The sequence below is a fragment of the Serinus canaria genome, chromosome 1 (genome assembly GCF_022539315.1).
Source record: "Serinus canaria isolate serCan28SL12 chromosome 1, serCan2020, whole genome shotgun sequence".
Classification (NCBI taxonomy): Eukaryota; Metazoa; Chordata; class Aves; order Passeriformes; family Fringillidae; genus Serinus; species Serinus canaria.
This window is the reverse complement of record NC_066313.1, coordinates 51,678,792-51,697,349: the sequence shown is the minus strand read 5'-3', so window position 1 is coordinate 51,697,349 and position 18,558 is coordinate 51,678,792. Positions and strand designations below refer to the sequence as shown.

The 18,558-nt window shown below is 36.7% G+C and overlaps 1 protein-coding gene across 4 annotated transcripts in view; it reads right to left on the bottom strand.

Annotated features, from left to right (window-relative positions):
• INTS6 (integrator complex subunit 6) overlaps nucleotides 1–18,558 on the bottom strand; it is a 38,492-nt gene that overhangs the window by 8,389 nt on the left and 11,545 nt on the right. For all 4 annotated transcript variants that reach the window (XM_050979110.1, XM_050979120.1, XM_050979118.1 and 1 more), the window contains 7 exons: nucleotides 13,261–13,350; nucleotides 6,140–6,323; nucleotides 5,040–5,165; nucleotides 4,053–4,207; nucleotides 1,133–1,285; nucleotides 864–996; nucleotides 284–378 (listed from right to left, as the gene is read on the bottom strand). In XM_050979110.1, the coding sequence (XP_050835067.1) occupies nucleotides 284–378; nucleotides 864–996; nucleotides 1,133–1,285; nucleotides 4,053–4,207; nucleotides 5,040–5,165; nucleotides 6,140–6,323; nucleotides 13,261–13,350 (936 nt within the window). The remainder of the gene's footprint in view (nucleotides 1–283; nucleotides 379–863; nucleotides 997–1,132; nucleotides 1,286–4,052; nucleotides 4,208–5,039; nucleotides 5,166–6,139; nucleotides 6,324–13,260; nucleotides 13,351–18,558) is intronic.

Here is an 18,558-nt window from a genome sequence, read left to right as displayed (position 1 = left end):
CAAAAAAGACACTCGGCATCATTTCTGGTTGTTTTAAAATAGTTCAATTAATACACAATCAGTTAAAAATATCATTTATATGCCAGTACCAGTGTATTATGAAATTAAGAAAATTCCATAGCATTCATGCCTCAGGCCTCTCCCACAGGCCTCCAGTGAAAACACTCATTATGTATGAAGTTTAACTATTCTGTCTTAAATTAATACTCATTCTACTTAAAATAGAGACTACATCCATAGTGGAAAGACAACTATAAACCAGAAATCTTAACAGTCATCTTACCCCAAGATAATAAGGAGGCATTGTCTTCAAATAGCTTTCAAATGACTGACGCCATTTCAACGTAGGCTTTGCCTTGTGTACTTTAAACAAGTCATCTAATGGTTAAAAAAGCAAAGCAACAAAATGAAAGTCATGTCTAGATAGCATTGCATTTTTTTTCTAAAAAATAAAATTCTAGTTAAAGAAATTCTTGAAGAAATGCAAATTCTTCAATTATTAAATTAATATCTACTAATCAACATATATACAACCAAGCCAAACACACACAAGATCAACACTGCAGCCAAAAATGGAACCTGATAAATTATCAAATTGAATTGGTATTGAGACAGCAGATAAAGAAAAATAGCGCTTAAAACAATGAAAGTGAGATCAAAACATACCTGCAAATGCTGATTGAGTAAATCATCCTACACACTGAGTCTAAGTCATGAAGGCCAGACAATTGGAGACAAGTAAAACAAGCTACTGATTCTAGTAGGTGTTATCAATACTGGCATTAAATCCAGTAATCTATTTAGATTATATCAATGTTTCAATTACCTACCACATAAGCAAATTTGTACGCAGTGGTATTTACCTAGCAGTGGAAGCAGGACTGGGTAATTGTAAGGCATCACAAATAAATTCACACAATTCAGCGCTGTACTAGCTTTCAAGTAACCAAAAGGATGACCGAGTTCACTGTATTTTGCACTATTGCTCACATACACCTGCAATAAAACACATTACATTAGATTTACACTCCAAGTATTTTGTTCCAACACGTTACAATCTATTTTGATTATAGAATAAGATATATGAAAAACAACATTCCATAAACTTCAAATCAGCATGCATTCTACTTGCCTGCCAGCAGGTCTGAGGGGATTTTCTTTCCAGGATAAACTGGGTCAGTGGTGAAGGCTCTAATTCATATTTATCAAAAGGCAGTTTGTCAATGACCATCGGTTCACAGTCAGTACAGGAAAATTTCACCACAGGATGAGATGTGCGAGGTGGCTAAACAAAGTATTCCACTGTTAATAAGGCTGCACAACAATTCAAACATTTATTCTATGACAACTGAAGCAATTCAGATTCTTTGAAAACACATGTATTTAAGGAACCTACTCAATACAGGATTCATTTACTGTTAATGAGTCCTAAGCAATTTATTTTGTCCTAGTCTGAAGGAATCTTGTTTTCTAAAGAAATGACAATTACTTCACATAGTAAGTCTAGAGCAATATGCACTTAAGATTTCTTGCATTTACCCAAAAGCTGAAGAAATGGGAGTGAGTCCTAGTGGGGACAAAAAACATCCTCAATGCTACTCTGAGACATGTCCATTTTCATTCCCTACAGAAGCAGGTGCTGTACTTCTGCATTTGCTGACTTTGCCAGGAGTTCTTCCTTCTTGGCAAATTTAACAGCTACAAAATTCAAACAATTATAAAGATCAAGAGTAGCGTGAATTCAGAAAAAACCAAACTTTAAAAACTCGCATTTTAACTAGGCCTGAGATGATAAAAAAAATCTAATTCCAGAAATTTCAGTGTTTGGATTTTTTAATCTTTTTACTAATCACAGGAAAAAGGCCTTTGTGTTTCAAGTTTCAATTGTAAGTTAACAACCTGAAATTTCTTTTGCCAAAAGGAAGAGCCGATTTTTAGTGTGATAAAAATTGGAGCCCTACACCTTCCATTGAAGAGAGGAATACAAGCTCTTGTACTTAATCTGAGCCTTTCCCCAAGGCCACTAGAATCTGAGTAAGAGCTTAGTTGGGAAGCCTCCTTCCATTTACTCTAGTCACAAAAAGGTAACTCACAAATACACAAGATGAAGTAGAGAACCAAAAGGTCTCTTGGACCATCATACCACTTCACATTGAAAGCAATTCTTTTATGTCTAAGCTCTAGGCTCTCCATTTTAGGATAAGCTACCCAAACAACTTATCTGCCAAGAGAGCTGGTCTTGCTTTGAGGAAGAGGAAAGTGGGCTCTCCAACTGGACACCAAACAGGAGGCCCAACCAAATGAAAAAAGACCAGCTCTTTTCAAAGAATATGACTAATAAATAGTTGTGGTGGAGTTTCTGACCAAGCCACCAAGGTCAGACTACAAATAAAAAGGCTGCAAAAGAAACTCACTACTCAGACTTGAGAAGTCCAATAATCCTTTGCTGGACAGCAGAACTATTTTTACCTCTGAGCAGCTGAAGCAGCCATTTACACATTGATCTGCCAGCATAATTCTTAGCAGACTTTCATATACATTGAAGAATGCCTTGGTGGTGTCATTAGCCACAGCAGACTTAAGTTCTTGTGATAGAATTGTTTGAGACAACTCCACTGTGGATCAGTTAACAGGCAGGCAAAGCCAAGTATTTAACTATGACCTCTAAGGCAGACAAGATATGCTAGATACATACGCACTGATTACAACATATGTTGTGTTTCAACACTACTGTTAGAACAGTACTGAAATACAGGTCTTGAAACACTATCAGCAACTTAGCTCCCCCAACACTGCATGAGGAAGGTACAACTCAATTTCAATTGATGTTAACAAGAATTCAGCTGTACATGACAGTGCTTTATAGTTATGAGAGCTATACACACTACAACAGAAAATAAACTCATCTTTTTGCTATCTGAGTAAGTCAACTGGAGGACTTTTGAAGATTTCATTCAACAACTCTTCACTTGGCAAGGCCTATTTCATCAATCTTGATTAATCTGGAGTAGCAAACTGTACAGACTCTACACAGTAAATGGAGGCAGATACGCTACTGACAGCAATTACAAGGAATACACAGGAGCAGCTTTCCTACAGGACAGCCTTCAAATATACTCTACATAATGACATCTTGGTTTTTTTAATAACTACAGAAAATCTACTTTTATTCATATATGCTTTCAGTTCAGAAGGACATCCACATCCTTTAATCAATGTGGCCACAGATACCAAATATATGAAAACCCGTAAACATTACTAAAATTTCATACTCAATCACTCCTCAACAACCTGTATTTCAAACAACTTCATCTGTTTTCTAACCAAGAGATAAAATTTACAAGAAGTGCAGTGAGTATTAATCAGCACACCGTATCATATCAAAAACTCAGAATTCAACAAAAATCATCATGAAATGTAGGTAACCATTACACAACTGCAGGATTTCTACTTTAATGATTTCAAATATAAACAGAAACACAAAAATGCATTATACTACACTAATGACTAGTTCCCAGACAAAAAAACAGTGGCATACATTCTTTTGTGAAAAAGAAACAAATTAATTCTTGATAAATTAATTTAAATACTGAGGTTTTCTCAGTTTGGATAAATTGAAGGTGTGGCTACACTGCACAAATGCAGATGAAATTATACTCACTTGCTAGAATGAAAGTAGAACTACCACAGGGATTCAATTTGTCAAGATCATACTATCTTTAATAATAACCTCTATAAGGCAATAGAATTTGATAGGCTTTTACCAAGTGCCACCATTTGATATTTAACAGGGCTCAAACAAACACTTACATGCATGTTATGGGTCAAAAATCTGTTACAGGCAGTTTCCTAATGCTTCAAAGTTACAAAAAAGAAAACCCCATGTTATTTGCTCATCAGTAGTTTATAGGCTTGCATGCATCACTCCTTGGGTCACACCGCTTCCACATTTGCTACAATGCAATACATACATCAAGATTTGGAAAAAAAAAACAGAATAGGAAATACTGGAATATTCCTGCATGCACAAACCCTTTATCTTCAGTACATACCAGTGTTGGAGAATTTTGATCTGGCCAAAAGGATTCAGGAACAGGCCAATGACCTATAGGAACCCCAGTTTTAGGGTTTGGTCTGACATAGATAAGTTTGTGACAGCTGTGCCAAGGTTGGGGTCCAAAGGGTCTGGATATCTCCACCTGCCCATCTACAGAAGAAAAAGGCTTTGCATCAAAATAGTGTTAAAACTCAATAACAGTATTAAATAACTTCTGTGAAGAGTTAAAGATTTATAAACCCAGGGAATCCCTTCCTGCAGTTAATACTATTTCTAAGAATAGCAGATAATTGTCAGCAAGCATGTCTGTTAAACCCAAACTGAGAAACTAAATAAGCATCGAATGTTTACAGGATGAGAGCCCAGAAAGGCAATTATCTGGAGCCCTTCATTATAATATTCTTTTTCCTCCATTGTCATTTACAGAACCTTCAAATCCAAGCATTAAAGAAGTGATATATATGACTAATACTGCTGGATTTTTTTATTGCAGCAAGGTAAAATTTAAGAAAATCTCACAAACTTCTCAGTAACATCCAAAAAGGGACCTAGCTAAGCCATTTAGAATGAGAAATTAATGCCACACAGGTGTATTTGCTATTTTAACTCTTAACACAGCCACTTTAATACACTGAAGAAAAAAGGATAAGCCCAGGTATTTCCATATCATGTTATTTACATTTCTAGCTGGTTGAAAACTGCTTAAAATATGTAAACCCCTTTAACTATGCCTGACATGAAGAAATGCATTTAAGACTACCTGAGTGGTCTGACCAAATGCAGAATGTCTGGCAGCTACAGCCAGTATTTTGAGACAGCACAAAGTTTCAAACTAAACAGGTAGGTCCCTTTTTGTAGTTAAGTGTTGCAAATTGCAATAGTTTTCCTTTTGATTTAACAACTACTATATTAATCTCACTAAGTTACACTGATGACAGTCATCCCTGTTATCTGACACCACAGTGTAAGTAATTTCAAGTACCATCAATTGGTGAGGGATCTGGTCCAGCTTTTTCAAAATTTATTACGACTCCACTTTGCACTTTTTGCACCAATGACTCAAGACATTGATTCAGCATTCTTGGAGAGCACACACAATATGATCGACCTAGAACAAAAAAGTCAGAGTTACAGCTCTTCAGTGTTTCTGCCCTTATTTTAAATTGGATCATTGAAAACTGTTCAACCACCTTTTGATTTATGTAAGGATTACCGATTTAAAGCTTCTCCTGAACACTTCCTCTTTTTTTAAGCAGCAAGGCAGCCTAGCAAAGCACTGACAAGTGCCTCATTGGAAATGTTTGTATTTTAGACTCTTAATAACTCAAATTTTTGGTTGCATTCATGGAAAATGGGCTCCCCCTTGTGACAGACACCAACACTTAAACTGTCTACAAATTTCAGTCAAAGTACTTGCCAGTACAGCCTACATACAGTCAGAAAGCAGTGGAATCAAATCCTTTCGGAATACTTTTTAAAGCCCTTTATTTCCTCTCTATCACATACTCTCTGATGCATTACAATAATACTTTTAAAATACAATAAACTCAATTTTATCTGGAATATAATTGCTACAATATTAACAATTGTAGCAATCTGTAAATGAGAAAACTATAAATTTCGCAGAATTATTATGCATTCTGAAGGGCATTCAGTGTGCTCTGGAGGGAAAAATCCTAAAACAACCCACTTCCTTCACTTTGGCTTTTTTAGACCATAGCATAACAGGCATTAACCAAAACTGCACTGCAGAACAGACCCAATTATTACAATTTCTAATTGCAATACCAAGGTGTAGTAGAAAAAAAATAAGTTCTCTCACAAAACATTTCTGAAGAAAGCAGATTGACTCTTCAATTTAATTGTCTGCAGCTTTAATGCTAAAAGTCTCTTTAGTTTCATTTTAACAGTCTTCAGAGTTTTTACAAGTACTGGAAGAAATTAGAAAACCTTATTCCATGACATGAAACTACATAATAAATTGAACTAAATTAAAAATTACACCATAAATTGAACTAAATTAATTGAATTAATTTACACTTTGGAAAATAACGACTTGTCCAAGGAAACATGGGCACTCACCTCCTGTGACTTCACACATAGGTGTGATAGCAGAGTCATCCACAGGCACCCCCGTCATCTGTTCTGATTCTGGTGCTGTAATACCAGGCAAACGAAGAACCAAAGCAAATAACCTCTGATCCCACCGAAAGGGTTCCTTAGTCAACTCACTTCCAGGTAAAGGGGAATTGAGAGGTAAATGGAGCTGGAAAGGGATTTAAATCCGTGAATACACAGCTCTTAAAAGAAACAAAAATTTAGGTTTCATACCAATGGCAATTCACTCTATATCAGCACACTTCTCTCTCCACACACATTTAACACCTCGTTAACGAAACTGAGACAAGCTTCTAAAGGTCAGCACAAGGCATTCAGAAGATTCTAGATGATCTTTTAACATCCAGATACTTCACACAGATTAATAAGAAAAAGAAAGCTTATCCAAACATTTAACTACAGAAGCCCTGAACAGACAGATTTGCAACAAGTAATGGCAAGTTCCAGAAATTTTGAGACATCCCTGGCTGATGATAGCACTGCCAGCACAAGCAAAATTCTCATTTCACATGGAGCACTGCAGCAACAAAAGGGAAAAAAAATCTCCAAAGCAATGACTCAAGTGGTGCAAACAGTTCCATTAGCACACCAAATACAAGGGAGTTAAGTCCACGTGCTGAAGCAAACTCCACATGTCCTCATTTTCTCTCATGCAGCGTTCAAAGAAATCCCAAAGTTATCAACCCTCAGCTCAATGCCAGGAAGAAAGTACCAGTCTGTTCCAAAACTTGATACAAATCCACACATGCACTCATTATATACTGCCTTCATTTCTAGTTCATAGTGGTTAGAGAATTTACAGAAAGCTGTTAAAAAATGTTTTTTGTTTGCTTATTTTTAAGTGATAGCTTGAAAGCATTAAAGCCTGATTTCCAAAACCAGATCCTGCAGCTATTTCTATTTACATAATTGCAGCATCTCATACTGGGAAAAGCACATACCTTGTTGTTTGAAAAGCAATTTAATGATACAATCTTGAAACTAAGAACAAACACGACAAAACAAGTCAAAATGTGGCCACAAATCAGAATATTTTGGACTTTTCAGCAAACCTGATTCCTCCAGAATTTCTCTTTTTGCTTATGCAAGCACAGAGCCCACGTAAGAACAGAACTATTTTCTCCAAATGCTTCATGTTTTACAGGAAACTGGTCAAAGGGAAGGAACTCCGTGGTTTATAACTAACTGCTTGACATGCATGTCTTTCCCCTCTTCACAAGGAGCCATAACGACCGCCGGACAATGTTAAACTCAGTTAAAAGAAGTGCCACATTCTTAGTTAACAGCCCGGAATCCTGACTGTAAGAAGACTGAATTGCAAGCACTCCACCATCCACACTTGGGGGTATTAAGGAATGCCATTCAAGCTGTCCTACTTAGATCTGACTGAAGATACAGTATCTCCAAAGAGCACATTTGATCGGCAAACAAACCGGTTACACCTATGTAACAGCATTGTTTTCCTTCGGGCAGCATATATACGTATTTTTACTATGAATATTTATATATATAAAGTATCCCATTAGATCCTGCACCAACAGTATCCTGAGTTCAGTTTACCTCAAGCTACAAAATATTTCACTGGCTCAGCTAGTTATATGGAGAGAACTACAAAACCAAAGAGCAGTCAGAAGCTGGCCATTGCATTATGCACATATTACTATCAGAAAAGTTTTTCAACTGTAAGACAAAATACAAAGCAATCATCAAGTCAAATATCCTCACCTTCCTTCCAACGATTTAATTCCAGTTAAGTTTAACATCCTTTAACATTTATACTGGTGAAGTTATAGATTCAAATCACCTCATTCACAGACATTAGCAACTTGGTCTTGTCATCTCCAGTTACTTTTTAAACTGGTATTGTATTACCATAGCAACTGCATACCTAGCAGAAGCTAAGAAGAGCCTAGAATTCTACATCTTGCATTTTATTTCTTTCCCCACACATATTTTAATATGAAGGCATGCACACATTTTCCTCTTTCTCAACAACCAGTATGAAAGATAAAGGTAGACTGAACTAAGGGAATGTTTTTTACCAGCTGTGGTCTTCAACATGTGACTGTACATAGACAACACGTGTCCTCCCAGCTTAGTACTAGAAACCAGCTGTCTTGTCTCATCATTCATGTGTATGTGTAGGAGCACACAGAAGTCCTACCATTCCCAAATGCCACAATGATAATGCTACTACACAATCAGTGTGTGCCTTATGCCACTCTTCCTGCCTTTAAAACATTCCAGAACTATGAGGGGGTGGAAGATAAGAGTGTTCTAGAACATCTCTTCAGTACAAGGTTATTGGTGAGCAGGTTCTCTTCTTTTCAGTCCTTGTTTCTACCTACATTCATGCAATCATGCAAAGCAGCACAGTCTAAAATCCTGGGGTGAGAAAGAGGATCCTAGAGACCCTAGGATGAAAAAAGCTAGATAAGCATTAGAACTCTGCGCACTGGCAGGGCAGTCTGAGAAAGACCGTAATATCTTCTGGCAATGGCAGCACATACAGGCTCATCCACTAGAAAGGACACCAGTAGCACTACTGAAGCTTTAGTACCCAGGTAATAGCAGGCTGCTGCATCTTGGGATATTTCATAAAAGGGTGTTAGACTACTAGGCACTAAACAAAAATTGCCTACAGTCACCTTTTCTTGTACCAAAAAAAAAAAAAATCTATTGGCAAGTAACCTTCCTTGCATGCTCTTCCATTAACCCAAAGGACAAGACATCTGACATTCAAGCAAATGCAGCCTTTCATCCTTGAAGGACTAAGGACAGGTAACCATTCAAGCCCAGCTGAGAACATCAGCTCTTGACAGACTGAGAAACTCTACTTACAGTTATCAACAACATTACATTTTCCCATCTTTTTCCATCCAGTCCTATGCAGTTATAACACACAGAAAGACAAATTGTTCTTCCATGGGAGACAACTCAAGGAGATCCCAAAGACATCAAGGTCAACTGACACACCGTCAACACATGATATACTTGGCCATTCCAAAGCCAGCATTAGCCACCACCAAGTATTCACTGAGCTGATAGTTACACATTAAGAACTTACACATCAAGAGCTATGGAGCTCAGTGTCAAGTGCTGTGAACCCAAAAACTGCTGCTAACAGGAATAATAAAGAAAAGAAAGAATGGGGACATACATTTAATGATATTTGCCATATATTTCTTGCAGAATTTGTTTAGAAATCAAAACTGGAGGAACTATGATAAACATAAAAGAGCATTTAGAGATCCTGATTATTCTTGACAGCATAACCTTCCTGTGACACTTGTCACACTACTACAAGTGCAATGCAAGGTGATCAGCTCTGGGAAGGATCAATGTGACAATGCCAAACAGCTGTGGGATAAAGTCACATGAAAATCACAGATTGCTCCTGTAAGAGTCTCCCATAATTGGAAGATCAGAGGAACAGCAACATACAGAAACCAAGCAGCATTGCTCATGTTTTTTGCTTGTATAATAATTTATCAGAATGTATCAATATGCTAATAACTCCATTTCAGTCTTGGAGACAAGTTTAATGCTACTTAGAGGGTATGTTGAGGGAGGACAAGGGAACATGGCTAAGCAATTGTAAGACTCGAAAAATACGTTATTTCATAATATGAAAAGGAATAAGAAATCCCTTCAAGCATTTAAACATTTGCTTAACAAAAGATGAAGAAAGGGCTAAGACTGAATTTCAGGCCAGAAATGAATTCAGTCATTTTTCAGGAATCCACTCCCTAAGGAATCCATAACATGAGACCAACTAATTAATGATGGCTTGCCAACATTTATGAGCCCATCCCCTCTTCAAGTTCTGACTCAAACTAGTGAGTCCAGGGAAGAGTCTGGTCAACTAGCCATGCATAGAATTGATACTGGCACTTTTCAGTGCATTGGCACTGATGCATTAAAAAGCAGTGCTAGAAGGGACAGAACTGAAAGTGTTACTGACTTGTGCAGGTAGAAAAAACTGCACAGACAATATAATTTGTTTTCAGTCTGAATAACCACACCCATGAGACAAAGCAGCACTCACTGAAGGTCAAGGCTCTATCTGCAACACCCATTTTAAAATCCACAAAGGAACAGGACATCTGAAGAATTCAGCAAGAGCTCTGAAAGAGGGTTTAAGCTTGGCTGCTTCACACTAAGGCAAATGACAGTGTTCCCATAGTGATAAACTGATTTCATTGGTAAGAATGCAAATGTTCATCTGAATGACAAAGCTTTGAGAAAACTTGCCTCCAGGTCCCATGCTGGCTTCACAGGCTTTCCAAAAAAAAAAAACCCCAACAAAACACCAAAGCCCAACACTGTTGGTTATCTTGTACATATATCTTAAAAGAATTCTAAAAATATACTGCTTCATCGATGGTAGGAAGTAAAAACATTGTTGTCATAGCCAGTGGGATATGATCACTTCCAACACCAACTCTGAAAAGCCTCTCCAAAGTCAAACCCAAAGAACAGAACAGACATTTCAAAGTGACTAAAAAAGCTTTGCTAGTGAACCAAAGAGGAGCAATCAGCTCTGTATCTCCAGGGTGGTGTTCTTGTACTAATTCTAGCTCATTTCTGTATGTCCAACTTGAGAGGTAACTGTAAAGGACATTCCAGGTAGTCTTAAGAAAAATTCTGATCAATAGGACACACACTGACAGCAGCAAAAGATCATCCCTGAAAGACAGTAGCAGCACCCTATGATGCTTTGCTCCTCTTCTCTTCGGTAGTGTTAAGAATGTTTCTACCAGTACACCTATGGCAAAAAAAAAAAAAAAAAAAAAAGGAAAAAAAACCACATCCTTTGCTGGGTATGAAATATATACCCAGCACACACATATGGAAGAGCTCTCAGACCTGCTTGCATTCAAATTTTATCTTGCAGGAAGAACAGTGGTCACTTCACCTTCTCGAGGAATGGAACACCTTTACACTGGCTTATTTATAACAAAAAAATCCACATTAATTCACTATTAGAGCAAATCCTGCATTTCTAGAATGCAATTTAACAATCACAAGATTGTAACATTGAGCCTGATTTGACATCATCACAACACAAACTGGTTGTAGCACACACTTATCAGACAGCAATGCTCATGAGCCAAGTCTAAACTTAGTAGATTTATGCAGTCACTAGAAAACCCCTTGTCTCAACCTAAGCTACAACAGTTTAAAGATGTGAATGCATGACCAAATGGTTGCCTGACTAGAGGAAAATGTCCTCTTGTGAAGACTAAGATGAAGCTGCACTCACATTAAAAGGAAATAAAACAAACAAAAAAAAACCTGGATGGCTATAAAAGTCCTGATTCTTGTTGTAAAAGAAAAAGTTTAACTACTAATGCAGCTTTCTTACCTAAATAATTTTAAGTAACAAAGATGAAAGGAAATATAACAGAGTCATAGCACTTCATACACCAGAAGGAACACACAACAGTTACACAGTCCAGAGGCTTTTGACTGCTCAGGGCCTTGTCCAATGCAGCTTTGCAGCTTTTACCCTCTCCACAACCACCGGACAATATGTCCAGCGTTTGATCACCTATACAGTTAAAGATTTTCTTGATATCTCATCAGAACTTCCCATGGGACAACTTGCAGCTGTTGCCTCTTATCTCAGCCCTGGGTACCTCCAGGAAAAGACAAGCTCCCTATCCCATTCAGCTGTTGCAGAGGGTGGTAAAGCACTCCCCAGTTCTCTCTTCTGAAGACTGAACAAACCCAATTCTCAGCCACCACCCAGAGGTTATGAGTTTCACCCTCTGAGCACCTTGGTGCTCCTCACTCCAGTAAGTCAGTGCAGATTTTACAAGTCATCTGATAACAGAGATTGCTCTCCTCAAGGAAGGACTTACACAGCTAAAAGATTGCCCAAACCAGTATTCTGCTGCTAACAGCAGTGTATGTTGCAGAAGACTCTAAAAGTGTCACATTACTCAGAATTTTGGATTGCACACATTCAATCCTGGAACTCATCTGAAAATAGCTTAATGGGTAAAAAAAAGTATGGTGGAAGTGAGATTTCATACAGATAATCTACTTGTTAGCAAGGATCCATGAATTCCCTTTCAGTTACTAGCTATGCTTGTTAGGAGTCCACACAGAATTATGCAATCATTCAACTCTCTTCAAGTCCGACATATTACAAAACCACTCTAATACCCCTTTTCATACAGACAATTCTGTAAGTGCTGTAAGACACTTAAAAGTTAATTTGTACAGTCAAATGTGGTGCAGCACATGGAAAAGTCTGAATTCTCCACTTAAGTTTTAAAATGGACCTTTGGATAGTAACCTTTCCCTGAAAAGGGAATGAGCTTAGGGATTTGTTACAGTTTGTTTTGATTGGGCTTTTTTTTTTACTACTGCATGGAATGGGCACTGAGCTGGCCAGACCAATCCTACCACTTCCATCTTTTTAAGGCAAGAATTCAAAACAGCCAATAAGTTAAAATAGATCAGTGTCTCAGCATTTGCCATACCTCTGAGTTAGCCAGATGTCTGACTGGGTACTCCAGTATATCAAGAACTTGATTTTAAACTGCTCTACAGATTTAACTTGGAATATAGTTCTTCAGTTCTTACCTTGAATTATAAAGACTACTGATTTGTTTATAATCTTTTTAAGAACTCAGTGTGAGAGTAGTACATGTTTCACATACTCCCTAGTGGCAACACCCTTTGGGAAATCATTACCTTAACTTGGGTCTGTAAAAAGAACTTACATCAAGACCAATTAAGGACACATGCTTTATAGAAATCAATTTCTTCTACTAACAAATTTTAAAAGCCATGAACTCCTTAGACAGAAAGAGCAAATTCATTCTACTAAACACACCAACAATTGCACCACAGGTTTCTGTTACATGAAGGAAAGAGTTATTTGGTTTTTCATAGTACTATTGCATAAAATTACTTGAAATTAAAATAAGTTTCTTGAAATTAATCAAGACACAAGCAAGTTTAAGCTGTTACTGAGCATTCTTCTGAGAAGCCACTTATGCTCCTACTTTAAACAGCAATGTTTAAACAATATTTAGTACACATTACTGTAACCAGAGGTTAGATCTTACCTCTTCCTGTATCCCACTGGTAGTAGTTAATTTACTTCCATCAGTAACTGTTATAATTATTGCTGGCTCCAGAAAAAAAGGGTTTCGTCCCTAAGAGGAAAAAAAGCAGTTACTTAAAAAGATGTAACAAACTCTGCTCAGTCATTAAATAGCCACTGATATCAGCTAGCAAAACAACAAAGCTTGAGATATTTATTCTCATGTATCACATATTGCAGCACAATGGGTCTCTGAGCCTTTTCCCCTCAAACCAAGGAATGCCAGACACTTAGTGTGCCTGTATTCAATGAACGCATAGAGAAACAGCAAAAATGGTTAGCATAGCACTTCAAGAATGAGGCTTGCAAGATACTCTGACAAACTAGCAGCTGTTTAGAGAAGCATCCATCTCCTCAAAAGGTACTTCCCATTCTCCCTATTCCAGGGCCAATTTTGTGTGATTTAATTACTCTGTGTCCAAGTAAAGTATTCACATAGTATCTTGTGATCATGACCCCTGGGTTAAGAACTACTACTCCATGTATTAAGACTGATATAATTAGCACCTATTTCATTCTGATCAAAGTGGTTCAACATGCATACACAAAGCCTACTTCAGAAACAAATACTTGAAAAATAGATAAACTTTCGATAGGTATCATTTAAGACAAACATATACAAGGCAAGATATTCTAGGATCCCAGCAAGACAGGCAGCTAGCCTAGCTGTAGCAAAAACTTGAGGTCAGGTATTGGTATTCCTTTATCTACTGCCAGTATTCTAGGAGCTTTCTGTGCCTTCTGAAAAAGAATTTCAAAGTATTCCATGGATACATTAACTCCAAGCTTAGGTAACACATTTCACTCTACCTAGGGTTAATAATGGACTGAATAAAAGTCATTACAAGATTTTGTTTAGTATGTCCTGTTTTCCTCTTGCTAATATCAAGGCCTTGGTTTTTTTTCCTCAGGAAGCAAAGAAAAACATAACTAAACCTGCAGCCTAGTTCTGCTTATACAGACAAACTATCTCATGAATGGTTGCAATTTACTCTAAAAACATGGAGAACTAACAGGTTTTAAAAGACCTTTTAAATTCATTTTTAGAACCTATGAAATATAAAAGATCATCTACTGATTTTGTGCTTCAAACAGAACTATTTAACAATCTCATATTTGGTGAAGGGTATCCAGTTTGACTACTGTGGCAGCACCATATTTATAGTGGTCAATATTTTCTCAAACCTTAGTAAAAAAAAAAAAAGATTTTTTTCTAATAGCATACCATTACTACAAAAAATAAGCAAAAATCAAATTAAAATGAAGATCAGTCTCTCCCATGAAAGCCAAGCTACTTCATAATTTAATTTAAACAATTACTCAAAAGGATTTAAGGACCCTCAAAACACTCCATTTTAAATAAAATAATTTCCTAATAATATTTAGCCTTATTTACTTCTTAACAGTTACAGTATGTTATTCTGCCAATAGTTTACCACAACTGCAAAACATCAGCTGGAAGCTAATTACATTGCACTGAAATACAGAAAGCAGGGTTTGTAACTAGATATTTCTCATGAATACTAGCAATAAAAACACTTGAATTCTATTACTTTTACAATTCTTTTACAATTCTATTCATTGTAAAAATGAATTCACAACTGATGAAAATACAGATTTATAATGTCATAACCAATGCTAAGTTAATATTCTGGTGCAATTTCAAATACAAGTATTAAAATTTCTGTCTCTGACAATACCTTTTATCTGGATATCCTCATCATCTTGAAAAACTTTTTCATTTCTTAACTACACTTTGTCTCAATTTTTTCCCCATCTAAAGTTTAAGCCTCAAAAAGCTGGTGTTAGAATGATCATGAAATTATAAAGAAGGAAACAAGTTTCTACGCTTGAGCTCCCTACAAAACATGTCTGACGGAGAAACGTCTTCATCCTCAGGCCACTCTTTGTAATTTCACAAGTATTTTACATATACAAAGGACATTCACTCACTAAGAATCAATTGTCTTCAGAAATATAATTAAAATGTATCATGGAAGAATTGCAGTAAAAAAAGCCTATTACTGAGATTTACTACTTTTGACTAAAAATTTCCATGTCATTACTTTTTAAAGACCACTACTGACTCTTCTGACCCTGCTCCTCACAGTAGTTATAAAAAGGCATTCAAAACCAGTGTTAAGTCAAGAATTCCTCCAAAAAAACCCTCTCTTATTTATGTAAGCTCTCAGCAGTCAGCCATCATAAAACTGATTTCCAAAAGACTTACCAATTCTTTTAACTATACTTCAGCACTTCTGTCAACAATTGGTTGAGAACTTTATTTCTATCTAATTAATCTAATTCTACAGCAAATTACTTTCTATTTCTCTTCCAATAGAAATAAACTTTTTTTAAAAACCAGCATTTACAAGTCTTGGAAATATCATTCTTCATTCTTCAAAATACATAGCAACATCATTGACTGTAAAAGCAAGGTAATTAATTCAGTCCAGCCCAATTATTTTGGCTATGCAGAGGAACAGTGAGTGACAGTGTACACTACCATCTCTTTGGCAGCTTACAGGTATGCTGCAATACACTGGGGAAAGCATCTCAGGATAACAAGTATAATAAGCCTGCTTACAACTTACTCTGATAACTAGCTAACCAGCATGTGGCTTTATTTATTTCAGAAGCAACTTCTTTTCAACACACTGCTTTTCCTTCGGAAAGTTTGTAGCAGTGATGAAAACAGGAAGAAGCACCTACGGTTTTAATGGCTGACCACCCTGTAACAAGGTACGAGAAGGATTTTTTAATTCACAATCCACATTTCCAAGGACAGATGTGCACCAAGACAACAAAAAGCCCTACAGACCTCTTTTGGAAACAAAGTTACTTAAAACAGCATCAACACCAGGGAAAGTTTGCTTGATTAAAAAGGAACAAGCAAGAGATTCAAAGCCTTAAAATGAACTTATATTACACAACACTTCCATTTGAACCATTTGACAGCTTCATGACTGCTCCAAAACACAAAGCAACTCAGCTGCGTTGGTTGCCTTTCCCTTGGTCTCCAGCTGTTCTGTGCTCAGATAACACACAAATACAGAGCACCACTGAGCTCCACACCACTCACAAGGTGTCACAGAAAGAGGAATCCCATACCACCCCAGCTTGTGTGATGCTCTCAGAGGGAGCCTCACATCAAGCCAGAAAGTGTATCAAATTATCAAGACACATTATTGCCTGGTTAAGGCTTTCACAACTAAGAATTCACTCCCACTGGCAAGTAAGCTTAGCATCAAATTTCAGCGTGACTAATGCACACATTATTTTTTCCTTTTTCCAAGTGTAGAGGTAAAGCAGTTCAAGACCTTTACATACGCAAGTATACACTTATATATGCAGGAAGATAAAGACTTATCTCAAAGCATACATTCAAATATAAATTTCAGAGTCAGAAGTGTTGCAGAACTGAAGAAATGGATGAGGTAGAAATGTGACCAAATCACAACAAATCAGAGACTAAAAATGACAGAATAAGCAACTACTACAAAAATAAGTTTTTAGTAGTACTGAAGCCTCAAGACCAAGAAAGACTGCAAGCTGAAAATAGACATGAACAGAACTTAAGTGCATATTTTTTAATAGAACATATCACCAGGAACTGGAAAAAATGCCTTTTAAGATCATGACAAATGTCTAAAAGGTACACTTCCATTTCAGTAAATCACAAAACTCTGCAAGCTGTATTGTTATCTATCTCCCATTATATTATCTCAGCAGAGCCTTTCCATTTTCAAAAGTATCAGCCCTAACTCAGTAAATTTAGACATCTGACCAGGAAATACAAAATTGCAGTATCAATTTTTGAATTCAGTCTTGGTTTTTTATAATTTAGAAGATCAAGAGTCTCAAATGTGCCTGAGAACCTGTGAGCAACAGATTGTTCAAAAGCAACAGCTTAAAAAGAAATCTAAAAGTCAGAATGACAATAATTATTAGCTTTAAAGCTATTTTTTAAGTGATAAACAGCTTAAAAAATATCAAAACACTGAGCTTGAATTTCAAACTAAACTAAAACAGATGGTCCAAATCCATCATGGTTTTCACTTTTTTTGTTTCTTAGAAACTTCAGTTACACTTTAGCAAAATCATTAAATGTCTAAGACATTAACATTTATTGGAGACTTTCCCCTTCATTGCTCAAGGCAGAACACCATCAGTCAAGTACACAGAGGTATTAACAACTGTTCTGATCATCAGTTACATAAGAACTGCGGCATCTTGTGCAACTTCTTACTTGTCCCACTCACACTTTCAGCAGCTTTGGCTATTTTCTATTATCCCCACAGAATTAATCACTGTAGTTGGCAGGTCCTATAGAACCAAGTGTATTTTAAGCTTTTGCACAATTGTTTCCCAAGTCACAAGCACAGCTGAATACACTGGCATCACAGCAGTATTTCAGTCAATTTATAGCTGGCAATTAAACTCTACAAAAATTACTTTGCCTTTAAGGATTTTCAAATGTATGTCAACACACACCACAACCATGCATATACATGCAATGCACTTCAGTACTAGGGAAAGAATATGCGTTCAACTTTGGTAGATCAGTAAATTCTTTCCTATTATAAGAAGCAAAATGCCTTCAAATTGTACCTTATATTTAACACAAACACACTGTGAAACTTTGATCTATCAGAACACAAGGAAGAACATGCTGCAGGTGGGGGAGTGCAAAAAGGGCAGTCCAATTCTACTACAACATTTGCATTGACAAATCTGACATCTGACCTGATATGTCACCATAAGAGCACCAAAATTCTGTAGCCAGACTGAAAAATATAGCAGCTCTAAATTCTGTCACAGTATTATCTAATTGACTGAACCTGCATGATAAAAATAACTTTGCAATTGTATTTATTTACTATGTCTGTTTTAGAACTGAAATTGATTCTTTGAAGTGGAAGCACCTCAGTGTCAGAGAAACTTCTGTGCTTTCAGCCTGAATGAGTAAGAGCTGAAGAACATACAAATTCTGTACAGGCTTAAGATCTGACAAAGATGGACTTCACACACACAAAGAAAGTCGCTAACTCATCTATCTTGCTGCCCATAAAGATTTCAATAAGTTCCCTTGATGCTGTTGATTATTCAATATATAATACAGTTTTGCAGTGGGAGCAGTTCTGTCTGAGTAGAAGACCAGATATTTGCACAGCAGATGTACTTCAAGATCAATCTCAGCGGAAAGTTCAATAAGAGCTATACCAACCAGTTTGAGTTTTACACAGGATGGGTGTTTTGA